At 50.4% G+C, this 27920-nt stretch overlaps 1 protein-coding gene across 7 annotated transcripts in view; it reads left to right on the forward strand.

Moving 5' to 3' along the window:
- The window catches only part of PRDM15 (PR/SET domain 15), an 80346-nt gene that overhangs the window by 26375 nt on the left and 26051 nt on the right, over positions 1–27920 (forward strand). For 3 of the 7 annotated variants that reach the window (XM_032276811.1, XM_032276815.1, XM_032276816.1), the window contains exons 6-14: positions 6136–6237; positions 12779–13009; positions 14591–14732; positions 16149–16330; positions 16620–16714; positions 17125–17212; positions 18055–18114; positions 25305–25472; positions 27530–27624. In XM_032276811.1, the coding sequence (XP_032132702.1) occupies positions 6136–6237; positions 12779–13009; positions 14591–14732; positions 16149–16330; positions 16620–16714; positions 17125–17212; positions 18055–18114; positions 25305–25472; positions 27530–27624 (1163 nt within the window). The remainder of the gene's footprint in view (positions 1–6135; positions 6238–12778; positions 13010–14590; positions 14733–16148; positions 16331–16619; positions 16715–17124; positions 17213–18054; positions 18115–25304; positions 25473–27529; positions 27625–27920) is intronic. The other 4 variants (XM_032276812.1, XM_032276817.1, XM_032276818.1 and 1 more) reach the window with 2 other exon arrangements.

Raw genomic sequence — 27920 nt, forward strand, 5'->3', positions numbered from 1 at the left:
TTTTGGCATAGATCCTCCTCATAAAACCTGAAGAAACCATATGAACTTCCTGATATTTGATGTCTTCCGACCTGCAAACCATCAATTTCATATGGCAGAAGCTAACACTACCCAGGAGCACACATTGTCTGTGGTTGCTATGAAGATTCTTGCTCAAGGGGGAGAAATAGATATTGACTCTCCCCCCACCCAAATGACCTGATTCTCACATGACCCTTGTTTCCTTGTTTATAAATGCAGTGTAATCCAAAATATTGGTAGCTCCATAGTGTAAGATTCTTCACAGATTTGGAAGGTTTTTATCTGTCCTGTTTGTCAGTATGATTGAGGCTTTGTGAAATGCACCTCGTTGTCCCCTAATCCCAGGTGGGCAGATAAAGCGGAGTGACGGAGGAGTCCGCAATGGGCTGTGAGTGAGTGTCCCTGGGCCGCGTGGGCGTGTCTCGTGGGAGTGTCCCGGTGTTGCGTGGGAGTGTCCCGGCGCTGTGCTGCCCTCACAAACCACCACCAACCCCAGTGGCTTTCAGGTCAGAAATGTGCACTCCCAAAGTGGTGGAGTCCAGACATCCAGGATCAAGGTGGCACCAGGGCTGGCTCCTTCTGGGAACCTGGAGGGAGACTTTGTCCTGGGCCTCTCCGCAGCCTCTGGTGGCGGCCGGCACAGCAGGCTTTTGCATCCCTTGGCCTGTGGCTGCGTCACTCCAGCCTCTGCCTGTCTTCTCCCCCATGTCTCTGTGTCCTCTCTACATAAGGCCACCAGTCATTGGATTTAGGCCTCCCCAATCCAGCATGACCTCACGTTAACTTGATGCCATCTGCAAGGATCCTCTCTTAAGGGCTATAGGTGGGTGTGAATTTCGGGGAGCCACTGTTGAACCCATTATGGGCCCTGTGAGGTCTGGGTGGAGAGGAGCCACTGGGGATGCTGCCGGGGAGTGTCAGTGGGGAGCCAGGCGGGGCAGCTCTCTGCAGCGCCTGCAGGGGTGGCAGCGTCCTCTTCCGCCAGGATGGTAAAGGCAGGACTTCGCATCCTTCACAGATATGTTTGCAGAAAAAGACTGTGGCTTTGTGGGGAGTTCTTTAACAGTGAAAGGGACAAAAAGAACTTGGAGAAACCCACTGCTCTTCACCCTGCTCCTAGCCCCACCCTCTTGGCTTTGCCAAAACCGGATACCTGGCCCGGCCCAACCCAGCATCAGAGAGGCCCCCGTGGCAGCACCTGCTGGATCAGGGGCCATTTCCAAGTCCTGCGTGGCTGGGCTTTCCAAGCAGAGCCCAAGTCACTGTGATCATCGGGACCTGTGTCTGGAATTCCTGAAGGCCTAGGCAGCTGGCAGTGCGTGTGCCCACGGCCAGCCCAGACTGCGGCCACGCTGGGGGTGGGGTTCTGAGATGCTGGCCTTGGCCATTTACCCCCGGTCAGTTTGTAACCTGGGTGATGCCCTCACCACTCTCAAGGCTAAGGTCAAAACAAATGTTGTCCCCTCTTATTGGAACCACAGGTGTTTTGTCGTCATTTTACCTGCCGGAGACCCTTCAGTCTGGAGCTAAGTTTGAAACAATAGATTTAAATGAAGTCAGCCTGGGACTGTGTGGTTCAGTAGAGTCACCTCCTGATTCCGGAGTTTCTAGGGTAATTCCCATTCCTCCCTAAAACCTCTGAGAGCAAAAGGGGACTTTTAGTCAACCTACCAGGATGGTCTGCATGAATGGGAACGTATGATCACTTGAGCACAGCGTAAACCTAAACAAGGTTTTTAATGGGAGATAAATAAACAACTTGGTTACTGTTAGATTTCAGAAATGCTTTTTAGGATGGTCACTTGTGTTCGGGGATGGATGACAAGCAGTCATTTCTAGAGAAGTAGTGAACATCGCGATTCCTATCCACCCACTGGTTGGTTGGGTTCCTCCTTTCCTTCCCCTCCTGAGAGAGCCCCTGTTGAGCTCCAGCTTGGTCCTTGAAGTAGCGCCGGCTGCCCTGGTGGACTTCCCCTGGGTCCACCTGCTGGCTGTTCAAACAACAACCCAGCAGCCACATCAGCACCCCCTCCCCCAACACACACTGCCTCTCACCTTCTGCCACCCACCTGGCTCCTTCTTCCCTGGAGTCCCTCCTCCCTGAGCCGCCAGGGGTCCCTCTCCAGGCATAGGAGCGCTTCTAAAGCCCTGCCCACCCAGTGCACCCAGGTCCAAGCAGAGCCTGAGTGGTGGTCGAGCACCTCACCCGGCTAAAGCTATGCACTGGAGCTCCACGCTGCCCGCGTCTCAGAAATGAGTATCTTAATAGATGACAAGACCTTTGAAGAGAGGCCAGAAGCATTCAGAAAGCTGGCCCCTTGCATAGCTCTCACTGTTTAGACTGTGAAGGCCTGGAGTTCCTGGGGTAACTGTAATTCCACTCCTGTTCAGCAACACAGCCTTTGGGGTGGACACGCCCAGAGAGAACACTGCTTCGTGGTGGGAGGACAGGAGCCTTTTGGGACATTGTCACACCTCTGGCCCAGTGGGTGTAGGCAGAGTGATGTGAGTGGCCCCCAGGGCCATGGGTGTGCTCCTAGAACCGTCCCGGAGGCTGATGAACCCAGGAACCGTCTTCCTGTAAATCACTCAGTGTGGTGGCCCAGTCTTTCTTGGTGAGCAGCAGAACTCCTAAGACTTACTGACTTAATTCTATTTCTTCTTTCATTTGCTCCAAATGTGCATCTTTGTATAGAAATCAATTTGCAGATCAGTGGAGCTGTCTTCTAAATACAGAGAAAAGTGGTTTTGTACTGAAGGAGCAGTAACACATCCCTTTAAAAGTTACTTCTTATTTCTTTCTGGTAGTAGGTTTACTTTTCTAGTTAGCTCTTTTTCTTTTTTTGTTGTTTTTTGAGACAGGGTCTGACACTGCATGATCGTGGCTCACTGTAGGCACGCGCCTGACTCAGGTGATCCTCCCACCTCAGCTTCCCTAGTAGCTGGGGCTACAGGTGTGTGCCACCACACCCAGCTATTTTTTTTTTTTTAATTTTTATTTTTAGTAGAGATGGGTCTCACTATGTTGCCTAGGCTGGTCTTGAACTCCTGTATGCAAGCATTCCTCCCACCTCCCGAAGTGCTGGGATTCTAGGCATGGACCACTGTGCCTGGCCTTATCTTTTTCTTGAGCTCACATTGCAATTGATTTTCTTTCTTTACACAAACCTGAACCTTCTGACAGATGGGGGCAGCCCAAGAAGCGTCCAGGATCTTCATGGGAGAGAGCATGGGGCCCAGGAAGAGTGTGGTGGGGCACCATGCCAGCAAGGCGTGATTATGGGACACCCGTCTCCACCAGCCTCTGTTCCCTTTTACACTCGCTCTCTGAGAATTCGCTGCTTGAAGAATCCCGCAAGATCGTGGACAGATGGAAATGAGAGCCAGAATCCCATTTCTCACCTTCTCAAACACACATGGCTTCCAAAGGAGAAAATTTTAAAAGTCACCTTTCTATGAAAAGAGTAAAATATAAACACATTTTATAACTTGGGGAAACTGTAGAGGCACATATAGCATCACTGTTCTAACTCAACTGTTGTTGCCATTTGATGAGCATTTTCTCATATTTTTAGATTTTAATTTAATTTAATTTTTTTGAGACAGAGTCTTGCTCTGTGGCCAAGGCTGGAATGTAGTAGCCTGATCTCAGCTCACTGAGTCCTCCACCTCCCAGTTCAAGAAATTCTCTTGCCTCAGCCTCCCAAGTAGCTAGGATTACAGGCATGTACCATCACACCCAGCTAATTTTTGTATTTTTAGTAGAAATAGGGTTTCACCCTGTTGGCCAGGCTGGTGTTGAACTCCTGACCTGAAGTGATCCACCTCCCTCAGCCTCCCAAAGTGTTGGGATTATAGGCGTGAACCACTGGACTAGCCCCTGTATTATTTAAAAAACCAGCACTCATGACATATAGTTTACATGCAGTAAGACTCAGCTCAGAGACTTTTTTTTTTTTTTTTTTTTTGAGACAGAGTCTGGGTCTGTCGCCCAGGCTGGAGTATAATGGTGTGATCTTGGCTCACTGCAACCTCCACCTCTTGAGTTCGAGAAATTCTTGTGCCTCAGCCTCCCAAGAAGCTGGACTTAAAAGTGTGAGCCACCACTCCTGGCCAGTTTAGAGACTTTGAGTGTCTACAGTTGTCTAAGCTCCATCGAAGTTGAGTTACAGGACTTCATCCCAGGAAGCTCTCGTGCCGCCCTGCAGTCAGTGCCCCCACTGGAACACCAGGCTGCTGTCTGCGCTGTAGCCTTGCTGTCCCTTGTTTTAAAACTCTGCGCAGCAGAGCTCTAGCTGCGCCTCCCGTCTTACTGCTTGCGTTTCTTTGCAAGCACAATCTGGCTCACCACGTCTTAAGCCTTTTCCCTACTATTACTATCTCTGGCATCACTTTAAAGCTGCATCATGTTGGATTTTGCTGAGACACTTCTCTTTTGTTGGATATTTAAGTGATTGGCGGTAAGAGTTGCCTTCTGACGGTTGACTAATATTTTTTCCTAAGAATTCTTTATCTTTTACAATGAATATTTGGAAAATCCTGAGTTCTTCTCTTGGTGAGCGGACAGTCACCATGACATTTTTCTAGTCCTCGTACTTAGCAGCAGAACGCCAAGCTGAAGGGAACTGGTACTCGTGGGGGTGTGGGAGCCTCATTGCTGGAGACGGCGGCCCACATGGATTAGAAGAAACTCCCCTGTTCAGAGGTGGTAGCCTCTGGTATGCTGGCTCCTTGTCCTCTTTTTCTGAGACTGACATGCGACCGTTTTTCTCTTTGGAACCTGTGTGTATTTGGGAAGGTGAGTGAGAAGTGGGGATTTGGCTCTGATTTCCATTTGTCCTCGATCTTTGGGATTCTTCAAGCAGGAGATTCTCAGCAAGTGTAAAAGGGAACAGAAGCTGGTGGGGACGAGGCATCCCAGAAAAGTTCCCTGCTGGCATGGTGGCCCACCACACTCTTTCTGCTTTGTCTTTATTTTTAGCATGACAGAAAATTTCAGATTGCATTTATACCTCTTTTCTGTTGTTGTCTTATGAAAACTCAACATGGATGCAAACAGTTACAGCAATAATCGGTGTCTTTATCTTCCAGTCATTACATCCTTAGTACTAGTTTTGGATATGAAAAGATCCGTGTTTCTTCCTAGTGCCAAATGCATGTGCAGTTGTGGTTTTGGGTTATTTTTTTTAAAGACCCAGGAGTTTGTGTCTGTGAGTGGCCCCTGGAATTGGCAGTGGGTGATGAGCTTCAGTGCAGGCTGTATTGTGATTGGAATGGAAGTTACAGGCAGGGGTCCTGGCCTGGGCCGGCCCACAGGGGCTGCCAGACGAGGCGTGGAGACACTGGGCTGGGCCAGATCGTGGCACACTCGCCTAACGCCCCTCCAATTTTAGGTTGCACAAGAGCATCAGTGGCTTTTTTGTTAGAAGGTGCCTGTAGTTCTCTTTATGGACAGGTGTACCCTGCATGCCATGTCCCCTCAGCTTAGCTGTCTCTTCCCAGGTTCCTGTGCAGCATGGGCTGAGGGATAGAGGTGCTGCCTGGGATAGTGGCCAGCTGCCTCAGGTGGCTGTTTAAGTTCAAATTGAGTAAGATGAAATCCTTATTTCCTGAGACGCGAGCCACATCTGGTTACCGGCAGCCTTGCTGGGCAGCAGCTCCGGAGCACATCTTTCATCTGCAGAAAGCTCTGCTGGACAGCGCTGGGCGGGCGCCGCTGCCTGGCTGCGTGGGTTCCATCGTCTCTTATTCTATGAGCCGGTGAGAGGCTGATGAATTACGCTTGGCTCTTCACGATGCACTTTCCTCATGAAGTCACAGAAGGGACGATCCTGGTCCCCCGGACTGGCTTCTTGGAGGAGTTCACAGTTCTGTGACTGGTGACCCTGCAGCAGGCGTGGCTCTGTGCTCAGTTGCCTCATCTGTGAAAAGGGGACAGTCACAGGACCGAATCAGCCACGTGTGTAAAGCTCTGAAAACGGTGTCTGTCATGTGGAGTGATCACAGGGCCGTCAGCTGCTGTCATCACTGTCATCCCTGCCTCCTAGCAAACGCCCCTTCTCCGACACAAGCTGCTTGGGGGGTCACCTTTTTCTCCTCTCATGTCTTTTGAAGCTGCAGGCACCCCAGAAAACAGCGCCCCCATGGAGTCGGAGCCCAGCCAGTGGGCATGTAAAGTGTGTTCTGCCACCTTCCTGGAGCTGCAGCTCCTCAATGGTAAGGAGGACGTGTGTGGAGTTCCAGTTTGTAAAACTCCTGTGTCGAGCTGCCTCTGACTCACACTGTCACCTGTCTGCCGTGTTGGGATGTCCCAAGCTTTGTCCTGTCTGCCCCATTGCCCCACAGTGTAGTCGCCAGAACCAAGGCTTTCTCAGGGGCTGAAGCTTCTGGGCAGCCCCGCTCCCCACCCCCGAGCCCGGCAGGCGTCTCTCCTCATTCCTCCCAGTCATGGAAGTTGCATTTCTGCTGGGTGCCTTGACTCTGGAGCACTGGCGGGGGCCAGAGGCCAGCCGTGGAATCTCTTGTGCAGTCTTGCCTTTGCTATCCCTACTTAACACCTGTTTCTACTGTTTCTTTATCCGCCAGACATTTTCTTCTTTTTTTGACACAAGGGTCGGCTCTGTTGTCCAGGCTGGAGTGCAGCGGCGTGATCATGGCCCACTGCAGCCTTGACCTCGAAGGCTTAAGTGATCCTCCCACCTCAGCCTCCCGGGTAGCTGGGACCATAGACATGTGCCACCACGCCCAGCAAATTTTTGGGTATCTTTTTTAGAGACAGGGATTTCACCATGTTGCCCAGGCTGGCTCAAACTCCTGGGCTCAAGTGATCCGTCTGCCTCAGTGCTCCAAAGTACTTTGTTTACAGGCGTGAGCCACAGCGCCTGGCCTCAGAGCATTTTTATCTGCTCAGGCTGACATACGAATTTAAGGTGGCTGAGAAAGCATTGCACATCTTTCCAGCTTCTGCAGTGCTCCGGGAACTTTCCCTTTCTTTCTCTTAGGGAGCTGATTTTTCCACAAGCCTCTTACGAGGCCAATGTGTAGTGAAGAAAGACTCGAGTCAAATAAACCGTGGGGGAATCGCATGGAAACAGTTTGTGGCCATTTGTCACACGTGGACCATGCTCAGAGGCCCCAGGCCTGGCGGGTTCCAGGCAGTGCAGCTGTGAGGAGTGACCGGGACAGCCACCGTGCCGGCAGACTTGAGCTACCTGGTCGCATGTTCCTGAGGCATCCTACTCCTCTTGGCTTCAATGAATTGATGAACATGTCATTTTGCCCTCTGCTTGGTGAGAAGCATTTTGTGTTTGTCACCAAGACACAGACAGCAGAGTGGCAGCAGCGTTTTCTAGGGGTGCCATGTTTGTGCAGAGCATACCCCGGACCCAATGGAGACCAGTGGCAGGCACTTCAATGTGGGAGGGGTGCTGCCTGTGATGGGTGGGAGGGGTGCTGCCTGTGATGGGTGGGAGGGGTGCTGCCTGTGATGGGCGGTCCCCTCCACAAAGCCAGACAGTCCTTGGTGCTCATTTGTTTTTCTTCCTGATAACTAGTTTTGAGTGAGGAAAAAAGAAATTCCTTCATATTTGCAGTCAAACTCTACTTGTATGTCATCAACCACATAAGACAGGGAACTTAGGCTTCCCTTACAATTAGGCTGATGGTGACTGGGACCCCTCAGTGCCAGGCCCTCTGGATACTTCCTGTGTCAAGACCATGGGGTACAACCATGACCCATTTCAGGGATGAGTAAACAGAGGCAGGAGCCCTGACAGCGCCTGCCCACAGCACAGCTGCCTCGAGGGCTAGAGCCGGGTACTCAGGGGCCCAGCCTCTGCCCCCTGGATTACCTGAGGGGTCCCAAGCATTCCTTCCCTGTGTCAGCTGTGCCTTCTGCTACAGCCTCTCACTGGGGGTCTTGGGAAAATCCATGGCTCAGGAGCCAAGGACTGGGTAGCAGAGCCCCCAGGAGGGAGAAGACTGAGGAGCAGCCCCAAAAGCCAGCCTGTGATAGGGGCGGGGCTGTATGTGTCCCTGTTAGGGGGAAGGGCTGTGTGTGTCCTTGTAAGGGGGGAGGGACTACGTGTGTCCCTGTGAGGGGGAAAGGGCTGTGTGTGTGTGTGTCCCTGTGAGGGGGGAGGGGCTGTGTGTTCCTGTGAGGGGGTGGGGCTGTATGTATCCCTGTGAGGGGGGAGGGGCTGTGTGTGTCCCTGTGAGGGAGGAGGGGCTATGTGTCCCTGTGTGGGGGAGGAGCTGTGTCCCCCTGTGAGGGGGGAAGGGCTGTGTGTCCCTGTGAGGGGGGAAGGGCTGTGTGTCCCTGTGAGGGGGAGGGGCTGTGTATCCCTGTGAGGGGGAGGGGCTTTGTGTCACTGTAAGGGGGGAGGGGCTGTGTGTCCCTGTGAGGGAGGAGGGGCTATGTGTCCCTGTGAGGGGGAGGGGCTTTGTGTCCCTGTGAGGGGGGAGGGGCCGTGTGTGTCCCTGTGAGGAAGGAGGGGCTGTGTGTGTCCCTGTGAGGGGGGAGGGGCTGTGTGTGTGTCCCTGTGAGGGAGGAGGTGCTGTATGACCTCCCTGAGATAGGAGGGGCTGTGTTTCTCGTTTTCGGGCTGAGGGGCCTTGTGTGCTCCTCCTGAGGGCAGAGGTGCCATGTGCCACTTTGGGTATCCTCAGGGGACTGGCACTGAGTGCCATCCCAGAACCAGATGACCGTCGGGTTTGCAGCAGCCTTCAGAGAAGGGACTTCGCTTGGCCGTTTCAGTGCTGCTGTTCTAATGGGGCAAGCGTGTCTGTGTTTGTCTCACGTCCTCTTAGATCTCATGGGATGTGAAGCTGCCTTTTGTGGGCAGTGTGGGAATGTCGGGAGGGCAGTTGAAGAGGTTCTGTAGTTCAGAAGCAAATTTGATTGATTTTTGTTTCTTTCAAGTTGGCTAACTTCCAAACCCAACCACCAGTCCTCTGAACTTGAACTTAAACTTGCTTGCTTGCTTTTTTTTTTTTATGATACAGGGTCTTGCCCTGTCACCCAGACAGGAGTGTGACGGTGCGATCTTAGCTCACTGCAGCCTCAAACTCATGGGCTAAAGTGATCCTCCCATTTTCACTTCCCAAATAACTGGGACTACAGGTGCATGTCAACAGGTCTAATTTTTTAATTAAAATTTTTTTATTTTTATTTTTGTACAGATAGGTCTTTCTGTGTTGTTCAGGATCCACAGCAAGGCTGTCTCAGACAGACCTACATGGCATGGACATTGCCACCCATACTGACGGTGACGGTGGCCTTGAGGCCAATCTTGTGCTGTCTCTGAAAGCTCAATGCCTCCACTGAAGGGGTAGAAACTGTGTTCTCAGGCCCCGTGCAGTCCCACACTGCTCACAGAGCTATGGCACAGGCCTGCACTCAGGCAGGAGCGCTGGGGAAAGGAGTGTTTTGGGAAGGTGGGGCTCAGAAGTTAGCAAAACATCACAAGGTTGTTTCCCAGTACTGGATGGCCAGAAAAGATGGCAGACGCCCACTGCATGTAGGAGACAAGAGAGGATCCTTTGCAGGAAGGGAACAAAGGGAATGCCCAGGTTGCTGGTGAAGGATGTTTTAGCACAGTAGATGCCCCCTGGTTCAGGGGTGGATGACTGGTCCAGGTTGCAGCAGCAGCAAGGGCTGCAGGAAGAATGGCTCGGAAGGAAAAGAAAAGAAATAGAGCATTAACGGATGTGTTTTTAGAGGAAAGAGTTATACTTCTGACAGAGTTTAAGGATCAGTTAGTAATATAAACACAGAAAAAAATAAGCAAATGTTATTAATAACAGGTGAGGCAATAATTAACTCCAGGGAAAACAAAGGTTATATATATACTTTAAAAAAATGAATCACGCCAGGCCTGGTGGCTCACGCTTGTAATCCCAGCTCTTTGGGAGGCTGAGGGGGGTGGATCACCTGAGGTCAGGAGTCTGAGACCAGCCTGGCCAACATGGCGAAACCCGTCTCTACTAGAAATACAAAAATTAGCCAGGCATAGTGGTGTGCACCTGTAGTTCCAGCTACTTGGGAGGCTGAGGCAGGAGAATCGCTTGAACCTGGGAAGCAAGGGTTGCAGTGAGCCAAGATCGCACCATTGCACTTCATCCTGGGTGGCAGAGTGAGACTTCATCTCAAAAAAAAAAAAACAAAAGCAAAAACAAATCAGTAAACATATGTTGGTGCAGTTGTGAATAAATTTTTCTGGTCATAATTATGTAAATACTGATTATTGGTGGGATTGTGGAGAATGTAAATGTTTGGGAAGAGAGTACATTCAATAAGAAAGCTAATTCCTTGTTCTCTGTATTAAATAAGAGATTGCTGTCTAATACTGAAAAATGGAAAGGCTGACTAGGTGGGGAGGAGTGTTTACAGAGAGCTGCTGTTTTCCGTTTTGCACCTAGGACTGGTTATTTGTGCATTCTCTATTTTTTCTTGCCGGACTTACCATTAGTCTTCAGAGCACCCACTTTTGGCTTTGTTGATCCTTTTTAATGCATTTTTACTTTATTTCTGTTCTTATTTATTGATTCATTTTTAAGCTTTTCATTCTGTGCTTTTCTAACAAGCTGGATGCTTAGCTCATTAATTTCCAGCCATTTTATTTTCCCATGTAAGCATTTAAGATTTTTTCCTAAGAACCATGTCAGCTACAATCCACATTTTGATTATACAGTGCATCTAAATGTGTATGCACTTAATAACATAGTCTAATAATAAGCAAAAATTGGCAGATCTACAAGGAGAAATAGAAAAATCTGTCTCCATACCACGAGCTTTTAATACATACATCTTAATTTATAAATCAGATAAAAAAATCACAAGAATATAGATTTAAAGCACACAAGTAACACACTTGATTTAATGGGTATATTTAAAATGCTGTATCTCACAAGCAGAGTATATGTACATCTCTTTGATGTGTGGATTCTCTTCCTCTCATATTTTAGTTCTAAATATTTTCTAATTTGCTTTATTTTTTTGTGTTTGAATTTATAGTTGTCTGGAATGATGTTTACTAATTTTCTTATGTTTGGCTTTTTTTTTTTTAACTTTAGTTCTCTTTGTTTTATATTTTTGATCCTCGATCTAAAATTACTCTTATTGCCTTTCAGAATTTCCTCTGGGGCAGGCCTGCTAGTGTCAGTCTTTTCAGTCTTTGTCTCAAAATATGTTTCTTTAATCATCTGCATTGGACATTGTTTTATTCTTATTTTCTTTCTGCACATGGGGAATGTTGTTATGCTGCTTGAGGCCTTCCATTATTACTCCTAAGAAGTCTGCTGTCATCACAGTTGTTCCTTCTTAGGTAATCTCTGCCTTGGCTTTGCTTGCTTTTGAAACCTCCTCTGTCTTTGGAGTTCTATCATTTATAACAGAGTCATCATTATGTCTTTGTATTTATTTGTTTTCCCTGTTAGGGATCTTGAATCTTGAATCTGCAGATTCATGTCTTTCATTCATTCTGGATAATCCCCCACCCTTATCTTGCCCATTGTTTAGTCTTCCTTCCTATTCTCTCTTTGTCCTACTGTACATGTTTTACACCTTCTCGTTATATTACACTTCATGTCTTTTTAGCTTCTGCTCATATTTTCTCTTGTCTCTGCATTCTGGGTAATCTTTGCAGCTCTTTGTTTTAGTTTAGTTCTCTCTTCAGTTGTGTCTCATTTTATGTTTAATCTATATATTGTGTTTTTATTTTGGGTTTCTGTTTTTTATGTAATTTTATTTGTTTATTTTTCATAACTGCTTGTTATTTTTCAGCATGCCCTTGCCTTTTTTAAAGTGTTTTTTTTAAACCCTTCTTTGCTCATTTAAATGTATTTTCCCCGTTTTCTCCTCTCAGCTTGTGTTATTATCTAGGAATTCCATTCTTCCTGATTTGTGTGTGTGTGTGTGTGTGTGTGTGTGTGTGTGTGTGTGTCATGGTTTATTTCTTAATTTTTTAGTTTTCTTTGGTTTTTTTTGTTTGTTTGTTTGTTTTGTTACTCTTTCTTTTAGCAAGGAATCTTCCTCTCTCCCGTGCCTCCACAGTGGACCTTCCATGCACCCTGGATTGTGGAAGTAGTGTTACAGAGTGCTTTGATTTGCCTCTGCTAGGTCTCCCAGGGCTTCCACAGGTCTCAGCCACAATTCTTTTTTTTTTTTTTTTTTGAGACAGAGATTTCACTCTGTCACCAGGCTGGAGTGCAGTGGCACTATCCCGGCTCACTGCAACCTCTGCCTCCCAGGTTCAAGCAATTCTGCCTCAGCCTCCCCAATGGCTGGGACTACAGGCACACACCACCACACCTGGCTAACTTTTTGTATTTTTATTGGAGATGGGGTTTCACTATGTTTTTGTCAGGCTGGTCTTGAACTCCTGACCTCATATAATCCACCTGCCTTGGCCTCCCAAAGTGCTGGGATTACAGGCGTGAGCCACTGCACCTGGCCACATTCCTATTCTGATACTTCCTTCTCAGGTTTTTTCTTTGCAGACATATGTGTGTGTGTGTGCTTTTTTCACCAAACTGCCCTAATGGTGAACCTACTCTTACTTTTACCACTTAATTTACTTTTATAAATAGTAGTTGATGCAGTGGGAATAAAGTGGAAAACAGTAGAAATACAGTTCACTTGCCTGTACAAAGGTTGGCAAACAAGATTGAAAACAAACACACAGAAGCAGAGGCCAGGGCGGGTGTGGGCAGTGGCGGGCCTCCTAACTGTGTGGCGCCTTCCCATCTGTCTTTGCAGAGCATCTCTTGGGTCACTTGGAACAAGCCAAAAGCCTTCCTCCAGGCAGCCAGAGTGAGGCAGCGGCTCCCGAGAAGGAGCAGGACGCACCCCGGGGCGAGATCCCTGCAGTGCCCGAGAGCCAGAACGTTGCCACCAAAGAACAGAAGAAAAAGCCTCGAAGGGGCAGAAAACCCAAAGCGTCTAAAACCGAGCAGCCTCTAGCCACTGTGGAAGACAAGGAGCCCTCAGGTGATGAGTGGGTCCCGGGGATGAGTGCCTGCATGGGGTGCAGCCCTCCTGGAGCCCGAGGGCTGGCGAGGCAGGGGGCAGGGAACCGAGGGCAGGTGCCAGGCAGGAAAACTCAGTGTAGAAAGGCCTCATGGAAAGTAGACGCTAAGTTCGTCTGTTTTTCTCTAATCAACTAATAAAGTACAGTTTCCGTGTCATACATTTCACAGTAAAAAGGATACAGGTTGTGAATTTTGACAGATGGATACAGCTGTAAGACCAGCACCCCAGTCAGGGGAGAGGACATTTCTGGCTCCTCTACCCCTTTCCTGACTGTCTTCTCTATGAGTTCATTCCACCTGTCCTGGAATTGCTGTCGAATGGACTCTGTCTGCCTCTTTCAGGCAGCGTACAGGCTCAACACCCACCCATGTGGTTTATCTGTCGCTCCTTCTCCTTGATCGCTGAACAGCGCTTAGTCCATCACCCGGGAATGCGCACAGAGTTGCTCCCAGGCCCTGCCTAGGGCTCATCCCTGGATTGTGTAGTGTCCTCAGTTGGGTCTGGAGAGGTGTTTGACCCTCTTCCCAGGATGCGTGGTGCCTGCAAGGCTCTTGTCCCTGTGGTCCTCATACAGCCCCCATCCTGGGCAGCTGCAGCACGTGCCTGGTGGGTCTCACTGTGAGGACGAGATGTGCTGCTCAGCCACCGGCCCCTCCTCCACCTGTGTGACTCACACAGGCAGTTTTTCTTTCTACTATGTGGGATACAGCAGGATTTCTTTTGTGAGAGTGAGAGGAGTCTTTATTATTTCTATGAGTTAGAAAGAATTGGGAAGAGCAGCCTTCATGGAATATTCTGAGCCTCCCCTTTTCTACTCTGGTCTGCAACTCCTAGGCCGTGCACCACTGGGCGCTGATTTAGGAGCACCTGAAAGCCCCCCGGGCACTTTCCCTGTGTCTCTATAAACAGGCAGAGAAGGGGGCAGGGGAAATCGTGTCCGGGGGATATTTCACTAATTCTTACTTGTGTTGGGAAGACATTTAGTAGGTGAAGTGGTAGAAACCAGTAGTTGAATCTTTTTGTGTAATCTTCCCCTATTTCATTCGTCTCGGGTTTCCAGCCAGGGTCTCTAGTATTGGTGATGATTTGATATTTGGCTCTTGTACAAAATGGTTAGCTAAAATGGTTATACTAATGTTGGCACATTTAATTAGAAAACTTAACATTTCTAAACCTCTGTCAGAATCGATGCAGTAAGTTCGAAGTTTCTGCTATATATCCAGAATGTTTTCGGTTGGTATGAAGAGAGATTGAAATAATGTTTTGATGTTGTGGTTTATAAAAAGAATAACAAATTATAACTTCAGTTTGGGCTAAGATAAACATTTTGCTTTTCCGTGTGTGCTAGTAAATGTGTGGATCCCAGTGTGTTGCCAGATTTGTTTTGTTTTGTTTTGTTTTTGCCTGTGGAAACCTCAACATTTGTGCCTACCACTGTAGCCTGGCTGCAGTCCGCGTGGGGCAGCGTGTCCCTGTGGTTTGGCTGTGTCTGTCCCCTACTCTGGTGGTGACTTGGCATGTCACATCCCCTTTGTACAGAGCAAGTGGCGGAGATCATTACCGAGGTCCCTCCGGATGAGCCTGTGAGTGCAGCGCCAGACGAGCGGATCATGGAGCTGGTTCTGGGGAAGCTGGCCACCACCACCACCACCACCACTACTGACGCCAGCTCAATGCCAAAGTAAGTCCTGCCTGGCACCTAGGGCCATCCTGTGGATAGACCGCTGGCAGCAGCCAGGCCATTCTGGAGGGAAGGCACCTTCCCAGCAGGAAAACCCCAGGAGAGGAGATGGAAGCGGATCAGCTCAGGAAGCAGCAGGAATGTTTTGGAGCTCAGGAGTTTAATGGTGTATCCGCTGTGAAAACAGCTTTTGAATTTTTTTTTTTTCAGACGGAGTCTTGCTCTGTTGGCCAGGCCAGAGTGCAGTGGCACGATCTTGGCTCACTGCAAACTGTTTCCTGGGCTAAATTCCCCTACCTCAGCCTTCTGAGTAGCTGGGATTGCAGGCATCCACCACCATGCCCAGCTAAGATGGGGTTTCACCAACTTGGCCAGGCTGGTCTTGAACTCCTAACCTCAGATGATCCTCCCGCCTCGGCCTCCCAAAGTGGTAGGATTACAGGCGTGAGCCATCACGCCCAGCCAAAAATGTTTTATTAATTGTGGTAAAATATGCATGGCGTAAATATAACCATTTTAACTACGTTTAAGTGCATAATTCAGTGGCATTCAGGATATTGACACTGTTGGGCAGCTGTCTCCACCGTCCATCTGTGGAACTTTCACGCCGTCCCTATCTGAAACACCGTCCTCATTCAGCATTTGCCTCAGTCGCTTCCCCCAGCCCCTGGCACCCACCATTCTACTTTCTGTATCTATGGATTTAACAACTCTAGAGATGTCGTATAAGTAGAATCAGACAGCCTTTGTCCTTACGTGACTGGCTCATTCCAGCCTGGTTCCTCCACGGGTAGCCTATGTCAGAATTTCCTTCCTTTTTAGTGCTGAGTAATATTCCGTCATGCATATGCCCTGTATTTTGTGTATCCATGCATCCCTTGATGGACAGATGGGTTGCTTCTAACTTACAAGAGTATCTTTGATAGCTGGCAAAAGTAATGTCAGAGTGAACAAATGATGTTACCTATTTATTTATTTATACTTTATCTTATTGCCCAAAAGAGTTCAGGTGGATTACCATCAAAAATACGTTTAACAGGGAAAAGAAGTTTCAAAAATCAGATTCAGGTAATATGTAAAACAGAGGAGCGTTAAGACCAGGCAAGAGCAGAAAACACATGTGGTTATTCCAGTTGAGGCACAAATTGACCTCCAGGCTTTCTGGTGGCCAGAGTTAGAGCACAGTCAGGTGTGGGGCTGTTACAGCTAAAGCTGCCTGCTGTCATTATATACTCCAGGTGTCCTTTTTGAATGTCCTGGAAGCTGGTTGTGACGCCCAGGCACGTTCCCTCCTTTCTGGCGCTCAGACTCAGGATTAGCTGGGAAGTTTTGGAAGGACACCGTTTCCATGCTGCTGGTAACCTGGAGCTTTTTTCCCCACCTGTCTTTTCTCAACTTATTGACGTCCCCGGGCAGGTTCACCCATCATCAGAATAACACCATCACGCTCAAGAGGAGCTTAATTCTCTCGAGCAGACACGGCATCCGGCGCAAGCTCATCAAACAGCTCGGGGAGCACAAGCGGGTTTACCAGTGCAACATCTGTAGCAAGATATTCCAGAACAGCAGCAACCTGAGCAGGCACGTGCGCTCGCACGGTGAGTCTGGCAGCCCGGGCCGCCTGGGGCCGGGGTGGGGGGCTGCGCGGAATCTCCCCGTCCTGGCGCCTGGGGCCGGGGTGGGGGCGGGGTGGGGGGCGGCACGGAAACCTGGGCCGGCTCCCACGAGCTGCGCCTCCGGCGAGAGGCTGCGGCCGGTTGGCGGACAATCACCTCCGCAGCCCCGTCGCATGGAGGGAGCGGCGCGTGGAGTGTTTCTGAGGTGGGCACGCGTCTCTCAGTAAATGCTCTAAGTAGCGAATGAGCTTTCTGTTGGCCGGTTCCTCAGGTGACAAGCTGTTTAAGTGCGAGGAGTGTGCAAAATTATTCAGCCGCAAAGAGAGCCTAAAGCAGCACGTTTCTTACAAGCACAGCAGGAACGAGGTGGGTGGAAACAACCCCAGGGTTCTCTTTCCAGTTGTGTGGGCGACACAGACAACCGACAAGATCTCCACGCTGCAATGAGAAGGAAGAGTCCCTGGAGGGGGGAGAGCGGGCAAGGGCTGTGGGTGGCCAGGAGTCCCTGGGCCTGGTCAGATGCGCACGAGTGCAGCGGGAAGAGTCAGGAGAATGGGCGTGTCTGGCGTTCGGAGCGGGGCTCCCTGAGTGTGGGATGCCCTTTCTAGGGCAGGTGAGCAGCAGGAGCAAGCGTCCTCTGTTCCTAAATAGAGCGGGAGGGTGGTGCAGGGCAGAGCCGTAACAGACGCCTGGGTGGAGTCGCCCGGGCAGCGCGTCGGGGCCCGGCCTCCGTGGACTCTGCTGGGCGGCGTCTCACGGCGTGTCCCTCCGACCAGGTGGACGGCGAGTACAGGTACCGCTGCGGCACGTGTGAGAAGACCTTCCGCATCGAGAGCGCGCTGGAGTTCCACAACTGCAGGACAGGTGAGGGCGCCGTCAGGTCCCCCTCTGCCGCTGTGCCCAGCGGATCCTCAGCCGCGGAGGCGTGGAACTTCAGGCGGAAGCAGAGATCGTTTTCATGAATAGACAGCTTCACTGTTAGCATTTCCCTGTGTTCGTTTTGCTTCAAAGCAGTTGTTATTCTAAAGATACACAGACGGAAACTTTCCAATCAAAGGGATTGGTTTTCTTCCTGCATTTGTCAGCCGAGCTGGGTCTGGCCCTACCTTGGAGGGCATTGTGTAGCCGGGCCGTCTGGCTAAGAACGGGGAGTAGCAGTGTCTGATTTGTCGTAGGGCCGAATGAGGAATAGAGGAAAGGGTCAGGATGCCGGCTGGGGGAGCGCGAGCGCTGCCTTGCTGCTCAGAGTGTCCTGGCCGCAAGCCCCCCTCCATCCGCGTCTCCTGCGGGCGTCCAGGGTGGAACAGGGCTGCCCCGCATACATCTTTTTGGTCTGAGCCTGCTTGTGAGCACCAGTCTCTAGAAATAAAGCGCGTTTTCCTTGTGTGAGGCCTGAAGCTGGGTGTGCCTGGACCAGCCTGCAATGGAGAGGTGGCCTCTGGGCCTGGGGGCGCGTCTGAGGCCCCTGAGTTTGCTGCTGCTGAGTAAACATGATAGAAATGCAGACACACCACGAGGAAGCTGCGCTTCTCCACGTGGCCCCAGGACGCCCTCGCTCTGCAGTGATGAGGTGCACCCTCTGGGATGGTGGAGTCATGCCTTCCCCATTCCCAGTGGTGGGTGGCACTGGAAGCCCAGGCAGTGGGGGCCCCCCAAGGGGCGCAAAGGGATGAGTCACTGTTGCCTTTGTGTCCCCCTCTCTCTAGGACTCATAGCACGCCCTGGAGAGGGGGGGCCTGGCGGCAGTCGGCTTAGAGACCTACCAGGTTAGCCTTCCACTCCCACCCGTCTTTGTCCGCCTGCTCTGTGTCTGTCACTTGCATCCGTGTTGTTCTTGTTAAGGTGCTGCCTGCTCCGTGTCGAGAACAAGGCACCCGCAGCCGTGGACTCCCAGTGGCTCCGGCCAGGACTGCCGTATGCGGGCCGTGGGAGAGGCGCTGCCACCCTGCTGAGGCTGGCTGCTGGGGTGGGGGCCCAGGGTGGGGTCGTGAGAGCTGTTCTGAGAACTCTTCTTCCAAACTAGGGCTTGGTTCTTCCTCCCTGGTGCCTTCTTTTTTGTGGTGGACTGCTCCAAGTGGCAGGTGTGACTCATGTTTTGCCTGAGCTTTAGCGGCTCTCAAGAATCCATGTCTGGCATGCGGTGGCCTCCAGAAACTTCTGGATGCATTTCCAGTGTGCCGCGCCTCGTGCGTTTTAACATCCCCCATCACAGAAATTCCCAAGAAATTTGGGGCACAGCCCCCCGACAGCTTCCACTGAAGGCAGCCCCGGCCAGGCAGGTGAACGTTTGTCTTGTTTGTGAACCTCCCCTTGGGGTCCCCGCGGTTCTGCGGGAGTGTAGCGGGCAAGGATGTCGGGGTTCCCAAGAGTGATACCAGCATCTAAGGCACTTGGTGAGACAGACTCAAAGTTGCGGAAGAGGCGTTGCCTCTTGTTACTTTTTATTATTTATTTATTTTGAGACGGAGTTTCGCTCTTGTGGCCCAGGCTGGAGTGCAATGACGTGATATCAGCTCACTGCGACCTCCACCTCCTGGGTTCAAGCTATTCTCCTGCCTCAGCCTCCCGAGTAGCTGGGATTACAGGAATGCACCACCCTGCCCAGCTAATTTTATATTTTTAGTAGAGATGGGGTTTCTCCATGTTGGTCAGGCGGGTCTCAAACTCTCGACCTCAGGTGATCCTCCTGCTTCAGCCTCCCAAAGTGTTGGGATCATAGATGTGAGCCACCACGCCTAGCCTCTCCTCTTGTTATTTTTAACTATTTCTCTGGACCCAAATAAAACAGAAAGTACTAGAAGCAGCTATGGCAGCAGCTGCTTCCCGTTAGCCAGAGGTGCTGTTAGGTCAGGTGCTGGCCTTTGTGAATGACCTCGAACCCGGAGAGCAGCAGGGACCGGCATCGTACCACCTCTTCCCCTGAGACGCTCTACTTTCAAAAGTTACCCCTTTTAGACTGAAAAGAAAGGATAAAAACCTTGAAATGGAGCTCATTTGCATAATATATGATTTGCATGCTCTTATATTTATTTATAGTATTGAAGTTAAGAGAATGTGTATCTTCCTTGGACCATTAAACCAAGAATTTGTACAATGTGGGAAAAGTTTAAAATGTTAGTTTTGTGGGTTTTTCTGAGACTCCCTCCTTGGGACCTGTCGTGGTGCCTGTCCCTTGTGGTGTGACTAGGTGCTGGTGTAACTAATCTTCGTGTGCCTTGTCCTGTCTCTGACCATAAATACCATGCTGCGGAATAGCGAAGGCTCACGTCCATATCCTCAGGCAAAATGCGGCCCACTAGCCTCCCCAAGTAACCCACTCTCCATACCTGGGCGCCCCGTGCGTCCTCGCTTCATCAGACCCCAGCAGGCAGCTGTTCTCAGTGGCTCATTTATTCATACACAAACCTGGACCTCCACGGCAGCAGGGTTATTGGAGAGAGAAGCATTGTTGGGACCTAATGCACATCTGGGTTCCTGAACTGGCAATGAGTGGGTGGCTGCAGCAGGAAAAGCCACCATCAGTTTGGCAGAGTTGTCCAGGACAGCTGGGGAGCAGTTTGGAGTAGGTTCTCTTTCCAGGGTCAAGAGGGATGTGTGAGGGAGAAAGCTGAAGATCTCGGTAGATCACTGCCTTCCACAGGGCTGCCGAGCCTCAGGGCTGGTGGAGCCACCTGCCCAGGAGGAGGGTCCTTTCAGTGCTGTTCGTACCTGCCTGGAAGGGAGGCTCACCTGTGTTGGCTGGTACCTGCCTGGGAAGGAGGCTCACATGTATAATTTCGCACCTGCCTGGGAGGTAACTCATCTGTGCTGCTTAGTACCTGTCTGGGAGGGAGGCTCACCCGTGCTGTTTAGCACCCATCTGGGAGGGAGGCTCACCCCTGCTGTTCAGTACCCGTCTGGGAGGGAGGCTCACCCGTGCTGTTTGGCACCTGTCTGGGAGGGAGGCTCACCCGTGCTGTTTAGTACCCGTCTGGGAGGGAGGCTCACCCGTGCTGTTTAGCCCCTGTCTGGGAGGGAGGCTCACCCGTGCTGTTTAGCCACTGTCTGGGAGGGAGGCTCACCCGTGCTGTTTGGTACCTGTCTGGGAGGGAAGCTCACCCGTGCTGTTTAGTGCCCGTCTGGGAGGGAGGCTCACCCGTGCTGTTTAGCGCCCGTCTGGGAGGGAGGCTCACCCGTGCTGTTTAGCCCCTGTCTGGGAGGGAGGCTCACCCGTGCTGTTTAGCGCCCGTCTGGGAGGGAGGCTCACCCATGCTGTTTGGCACCTGTCTGGGAGGGAGGCTCACCTGTGCTGTTTAGTACCCGTCTGCGGGGCTCACCCGTGCTGTTTAGCGCCTGTCTGGGAGGGAGACTCACCCGTGCTGTTTAGCGCCTGTTTGGGAGGAAGGCTCCCTGCAGGAAAGGAGCTCACCTGTGCTGTTGAGCAGGCGTGGGTTGAGGGGGAGTGTGGCGGTTTGCTGTAACAGCACTGGAAAGGTGTGGCCTTTCACAAAGCCCTTGGCTGTAGTGGTTTCATTCCTAAGAATTTATGATCAGGAGATTTGACAGAAGAAAAAAATCTACATAACTAAAGATTGCATCACTAAATTATCCATAGCATCAAAAATAGCAAAGTTTGTTGTGAGTAGTGAGCTGGATGGAATATCAGGCAGCCATTGAAGTGATTGTGAAAATGTCCAGCACCGTAAGCACACACACGGGCGGTTGTGTGGATGTGGACTGAGCCCAGCAAATCTTAAACCAAAAAGAGACTGAGGGCAGTGGTGTATGGATGATTCACCTTATAGAAGGAAGGCGAGCCCTGTGTTAGGCTGGGAGTCAGCACAGCATCTGTCACAGTGCCCTTCTTATGGCCCAGGTGAGGATGGCTCTGGGCTGAGGTCATGCTGTGGGTGGGGTGGCGTGCGGGTGAGGAAGCCTGACACAGGGCCACCTCTGCTCTGTTCAGCCCTCGCCTGCCCTGGCAGAGGCCACCTCCCACTGCCCTCCCATGGTTGGAGCTGTGGGAGGGCACTGTCCCCTCCCCACCACTGCGTCTTGTCTTCTCCTGAGCCCTAGGAGTGGCTGAGTGGCCGCGCAGATGACCATGCCTTGTCCGTCCCCAGATGGGAAGGGATGAAGGCACCTGACTTTCTGGGGAGGCTGTCTCCTTCCCTTGCTCCCCACCTGGGCTGCACATCGCGATCACCAGAGTGAAGCCAGACACCTGCGGGGGCCCTGGCCAGTGAATCTCAACCTGGTGGGGGTGGGGAGTGGTGGGGATTTGCACCAGGGCACGTTAGCACCATGTCTGGAGACACCTTGGTGGAGAGGGGTGCTCCTGACACCTACTGGGTGGAGGCCCGGTGTCTGCTCAACATCTCACAGAGTGCGGGGCAGCCCACAGCAAAGAAAGATCCGTCCCAATTGCTGAGGCAGGAACCCCTAGGCAGTGGGACCCTCAGCCTCTCTGTGGCAGCTCCTTCGGGCAGCAGAGAGGGAGAGGCGCAGGGCAGCTGGATTGCACAAATGGCAGCTTTGGATGCAGGTTTGGGGAATTGTATATTTGGCACACATTTGCTGAGCCTGGGAGCTGATCCATGGGAGAGAGCCTAGGGGCCCAGAAACGCAGCCTGCTCTGGGCCCCGCTCGTGGCTTACCCAGCGTCATGCAATCCGGCGTTGGCCTCATGGGGAAAAAAACACAGCTCTGCTAGGTCCCGGGGTCACCCTCAACCGCTGAGGCATCTGATGGATGAGGGAAGGGCGAAGGGACCTGGGGCTGAGGCTGCAGGGTGGTGGTGGGGTGGGCAGTTAGGGCCCCTGCGTGCCTGGGTGAGAGTCACAGGGACAGATGACACTGGGGGACTGTCAGTGTCTGGGTGGAACAGAAACCACAGTTTGATTGGCTACCTTCCAGGAGGGGCTGCAAATGAGATCTGGGATGCAGGGATGTGGGTGTTTCTAGAATCTTTGTAGAGTGTGTGTCGTGTGTGTGGGTGTATGTATTTGTGTGGTGTGTGGACGTGTGTGATGTGTATTTTTTGTGGTATGTATGTGTTGAGTGTGTGTGTTTGTGTGTGTGTTGTGTGTTGAATATGAAGTGTGTGGTGTATTTTCGTGGCATGTGTGTTAAGTGTATTTGTGCCCGTGTGATTTGTGTGTATTCATGTGTGGTGTGCATTTTGTGTGGTGTGTGTATTGTGTATGTGGTATGTGTTCAGTTTGTGGTGTGTGTATGTGTTCAGTGTGTATTTGTGCTGTGTGTGGTATGTGAAAGTATATGTACTTGTGTGTGGTGTGTGTGATTTGTGTGGTGTGCACTGTGTTTGTAGGTGTTGTGTATGTATTCATGTGTGGGTTGTGTGTTGAATGTGGTGTGTGTGTGGTGTATGTGTTGAGTGTGGAGCATGTGTGTATGTTTGGAGGTGGTGTGTATTGAGTGTCTATTTGTGTGGGGCATGTGTGTGTAATGTGTGTTGAGTGTGTGGTGTGTGATTGTGTGTGTGGTTTGTGTTGAATGAATATGTGTATTTGTGTTGGAGGTATGTTGAATGTGTGTGTTGTGTGTGTATTTGTGTGGGGTATGTGTTGAATGTGTATTTGTGTGTGGTGTGTGTGGGGTGTATGCTGAGTATGTGTGTATGTGGTGGTGTGTTAAATGTGTGAGCGTATGTCATATGATTGTATATTTGTGTGGTGTGTTGAGTATGTGTATGTGGTGTGTGTTGAGTGTATGTTTATGTGGTGTGTATTGATTATATTTGTGTGGTGTGTGATTGTGTATTTGGGGTGTATGTGTTGAATGTGTATTTGTGTGTGGTGTGTATTGTATGTTTGTGTGGTGTGTGATAGTGTATGTGGTGTGTGTCGAATGTGTATGTGGAGTGTGGGTGTATGTTGAGTGTATCTATGTGGTGTGTGATATGTAGTGTGTTGAATGTGTATGTGGTGTAATTGTGTATTTGTGTGTCGTGTGTTGAGTGTGTGTTTGTGTGGTGTGTGTGTGTATTTGGGGTTTGTGTGTGGTATGTTTTGAATGTGTACTTGTATGTGTGTGTATTGTGTGTATATTTTTGTGGTATGTGACAGTGTATGTGGTGTGTATTGAATGTGTTTGTATGTGGAGTATGTGTGTGGTATGTATTGAATGTGTATTTGTGTGTGGTATGAATTGAGTGTGTGTGTATTTGTGTGGTGTGTGATAGTGTGTGTGGTATGTGTTGAACATGGGGTGTGTGTGGTGTATGTTGAGTGTATATGTGTGGTGTGTGATTATGTGTGTGGGGTATGTTGAATGTGTGTGTATGTGGTGTAATTGTGCATTTGGGGTTTGTGTGTGGTGTGTTGTGTTTGTGTGGTATGTATGTATTTGGGGTGTATGTATGGTATGTGTTAAATGTGTTTTTTGTATGTGGTGTGTACTGAGTCTGTGTATTTGTGTGGTGTGTGATAGTGAATGTGGTGTGTGTTGAATGTATATGTGGGGTGTGTGTGGTGTATGTTGAGTATATTTGTGTGGTGCATGGTTATATGTGTGTGATGCATTGAATGTGTATGTATGTGGTGTAATTCTGTATTTGTGTGGGGCTTGCATGTGCTGTGTGTTGAGTGTGTGTGTGGTTTGTGTTGAATGTGTTTGTTGTATGATTGTGTATTTGTGTGGGGTGTGTTTTTGTGTGATGTGTTGAGTATATTTGTGTGGTATGTGATTGTGTGTGTGTGTGTGTATTTGTATGGGGCATGTGCATGTTTGTGATGTGTCTTGGGTGTGTATTCATGTAGTGTGTGATTATGTTTGTGTGGGATGTTTGTGTTTGTATGTGGTGTATGTTGAGTGTGTGTGTGTATTTGTGTGGAGTGTGTTTGGTGTGTGTTGTGTATTTGTGTGGAGTATGTGTGTGATGTATTTTGAATGTGTATTTTTTGTGGTGTGTGATTGTGTGTGGGGCATGTGTGTGTGTTTAGATGTGGTATTGTGTGTGTATTTGTGTGGGGTGTGTTTGTGGTGTGTGTATGTGGTGTGTATTTTTTGTGGGACATGTGTGTGATGTGTGTGATTGTCTATTTGTGTGGGGCGTGTGTGTGTGTGTGGTGTGTTGAGTGTATTTGTGATCTGTGATTGTGTGTGGAGGCATGTGTGTGTGTTTAGATGTGTTGAGTGAGTGTGTATTTGTGTGGGGCATGTGTGTGTGTGGTGTGTATGTGGTGTGTGTAATTGTGTATTTGTGTGGGACATGGGTGTGTGTGTATGTTGTGTGTTGAGTGTGTTTGTATTTGTGGTGTGTGGGGGGGGGGCATGTTGTGTGTTTAGATATGTTCTGTGAGTGTGTATTTGTGGGGCGTGTGTGTGGTGTGTGTATGTGGTGTGTGTGGTTGTGTATGTGTGGGGCATGGGTGTGTGTGTGTGGTGTGCTGAGTGTGTTTGTATTTGTGTGGTGTGTGATTGCGTTTGTACTGAAGAGGATCTGGGTAAAGGTGGGGGCTATGGGCACATGGATGCCCGCCCACGGGAAGGAGTTTGGGAGTGGCCAACGCCAGGGATCCCGGGGGCAGGGGCGGCCATGTTGATCGGGTGGCTGGCAGGCAGGTCATTCTGTCTGTGAGTCGGTCATGCTGGATGGCGGGTGCAGGCCCAGGGGAAGCTTTGGACTGGGCGGGTTTTCTGACAGGAGTGGAGTCCCCGTCCCCAGGCGCTGTGAGACAGGGTGGCCTGGGAGGGAGGTGGCCGGCGTTGCTTGGTGATGAAAGGTGAGCTCTGTGTCTGTTTTTCAAGCACTGAGGTTCCCGTCTCTGTGGCGTGTGTTCCTGGGGTAGACAGCGTGTGACCCGCAGGCGCTGTTTTCTTCCGGGCCACGCGTCCCCGTGACTCTCATGCCCGTCACCTGCGCTTTGTTGACGTTGTTCAGGCCACATGTGCATGCCTGCATGAAATGTTATTTTTCTTAAAACTGTTGTGTGTTTGTTTGCTCTCTGGACAGATGACAAGACGTTCCAATGTGAGATGTGTTTCAGATTCTTCTCCACCAACAGCAACCTCTCCAAGCACAAGAAGAAGCACGGTGACAAGAAGTTTGCCTGTGAGGTCTGCAGCAAGATGTTCTACCGCAAGGACGTCATGCTGGACCACCAGCGCCGGCACCTGGAAGGTGAGCACTGCCTGCACCTGCTGCGGGGAACGGGAGAGGCAGCTCCTGCAGGGTGGGGTGGGGCAGGGAGGGGCGGGGCGGTGGACAAGGCCTTTGGGGAGCAGCCTGGCACCACCTGCTCCTGTGCCTGGAAACGCCCGCCGTCAGACAGGGTGATCCTCTTCTGGGAACCTGGCTCAGGAGAGCCAGGAGCTGAGACACAGCAAGGAGAAACAGTTGGAAATACCCCACTGTTCCACACTGGGGGAGAGTTAAGAAAACTGGATTATTCATAGGGTCGAGTGTTTTACTGTCATTAGGAGTGTTTTTTCAGAGATTCTACGTATTCAATATGACAGAAGGTGGGAAAAACCAGTACAAGAGCAACTAAGAGCAGCAGCCCTTCAAACACGTTTTCATAAAAATTTGGAAAGAAATATTTTATAATTACAAATGAGGCATACTGTTGTTGAAAAGATGTGAGACACCAGAGTCCTGTGTAAAGTATAACCCTCCCGAGCGCGATGGCTCATGCTCGGAATCCCAGCACTTTGAGAGGCAGAGGTTGGAGGATCACTTGAGGCCAGCAGTTCAAGACCAGCCCAGGCAACATAGCAAGGCTCTGCTTCTACAAAAGATTAGCTGGGCATGGTGGCACATATTTGTAGTCCCAGCTACTTGGGAGGCTGAGACAGGAGGATCTCTTGACCCTGGGAGGTCGAGGCTGCAGTGAGCTGTGTTTGCACCACAACTCCAGAGCAAGACCCTATCTAAAAAAATATGTGTAAGAATAAAAAATGAAGTGTAGCCATGCCCATAAAAACAGGCATACACATGTGCCTTTGTTCTTTTGTAAAAACAAGGCTGGAATTGCATCCTGTGTACATTTTAGCACTTTCCTTTTTTTACTTGATGCCTTTCCTCGTGTTGATCCATAAAGACCCAAACAGTTCTTTTTGGTTCCTAGGTTGGCATACTCAGGGCCTCTTGCATCAAACCTGGACTCCACTTAGTGCCTGGGTAGCCTTTAGCAAGCTGCTGTGCCTCAGTTTCCTCACCTGTGCAGGGGAGACAGTAATCAGACCCGATCCCCTAGGGTTGCTGTGATGGTTGGACCAGATCCCTCTCTGGAAGCTTCCTGCACAGCACCCTGCACATAACAAGTGCTCATAAATGCGGCAGCTGTGGAGGCTGCCAGAAGTCAGCTGCTTCCAGGGATGCAGTGTAGCTGGGTTACATTTTACAATCTGTTATAACTCAGGTCACCTTCTGTGGGAGTAAACTCGTGTTTTTGTGACTCTTTTATGGATTTGTTCCTCATGGTGGAGCTTAGTCTAAGCCGTGCCTCAGACCCCTGTGTCCATAGCGCTGGGAGCCTTTGGGGAACGGTTCCTTTGTTCAGTGTCCAGCTCGCTGAGCATTTTTAAGTCCGGCTCTGCACTTACACCTGGCCAGGGAGGAATGGTCCCAGAGTAAGTCAGCGGTGCAGAAAGAGACCCTGAGAAGTGGGCTTCTCTCCATTGGTCCAAACTTACCTGTTTTGCATAAACATTTAAAAGTCTGCCTTGATCCCATGATATGCCTCAGAACCATAAAGATTTTATTACCGGCCTCATGTTGATCTGACTGATTTAATTTACAAGAGATGAACATTAGTATCTTTAGATAAAAAGTGCCTGCCTATTTCACCATCTGTAAGAATCGTAACTTGGCTTTGAGCCTTTAGAGGAGTAGAAGCGGCCTCTTCTGCAGGAGTCACCCTAGCTCTGCTACTTAAGACAGTGTAATGCTCGATGCCCTTACATTTCCAAATGTTTCAGATTCGAGAACTGTGTCTGCAGATCCCACGTCCATTGTGGCAGCTCCCTTCCTTCCCTGGGGCTGCTTCAGGAGTGGCGGTCAGTGCTGATGCCACACAGGGTGCAAGTGACGTTACTTAGAGCGCCACACTTCCGTCTCCCCCATGGGCAGCCCGGCCCCCCATGCACTGGGAAGGACGCTGGCTGCATTGGAATCTGCTGGACCCTCCCGTGTTCTGTGTGTATTCACTGTCTCGCTGGTGGGGTTGGGAATTTCAGGCGTGCGGCGCGTGAAGCGCGAGGACCTGGAGGCCGGCGGGGAGAACCTGGTCCGCTACAAGAAGGAGCCCTCCGGGTGCCCGGTGTGTGGCAAGGTAACGCTCGCCGTCCACGTCGGAAGCTGAGATGGAAAGCGCGTCGTTTTCTTCAGTGAAGACTCTATGATCTGTACTTATGGAGTATTGCAGGGAAGATCTTGGAGTAACGATGGGTGCTCAGGTTGTCTTAAACTGCTGTCCACCCATTTTACACACTGGTCATTTGGATCTCTTTGGCACTTAAGATGGGTTTCCAGTGAGTGGGCTGAGAAAGAAGGGTTTTTCCTCTGTGCTATGATTTTCCGCCTAAGCTGCTCCCTGGCTCCCTCTGTCCTGTATAGCGTTGTTGAGAC

The sequence above is a fragment of the Sapajus apella genome, unplaced genomic scaffold (assembly GCF_009761245.1).
Source record: "Sapajus apella isolate SASKATOON/1434 unplaced genomic scaffold, GSC_monkey_1.0 scaffold8, whole genome shotgun sequence".
NCBI lineage: Eukaryota > Metazoa > Chordata > Mammalia > Primates > Cebidae > Sapajus > Sapajus apella.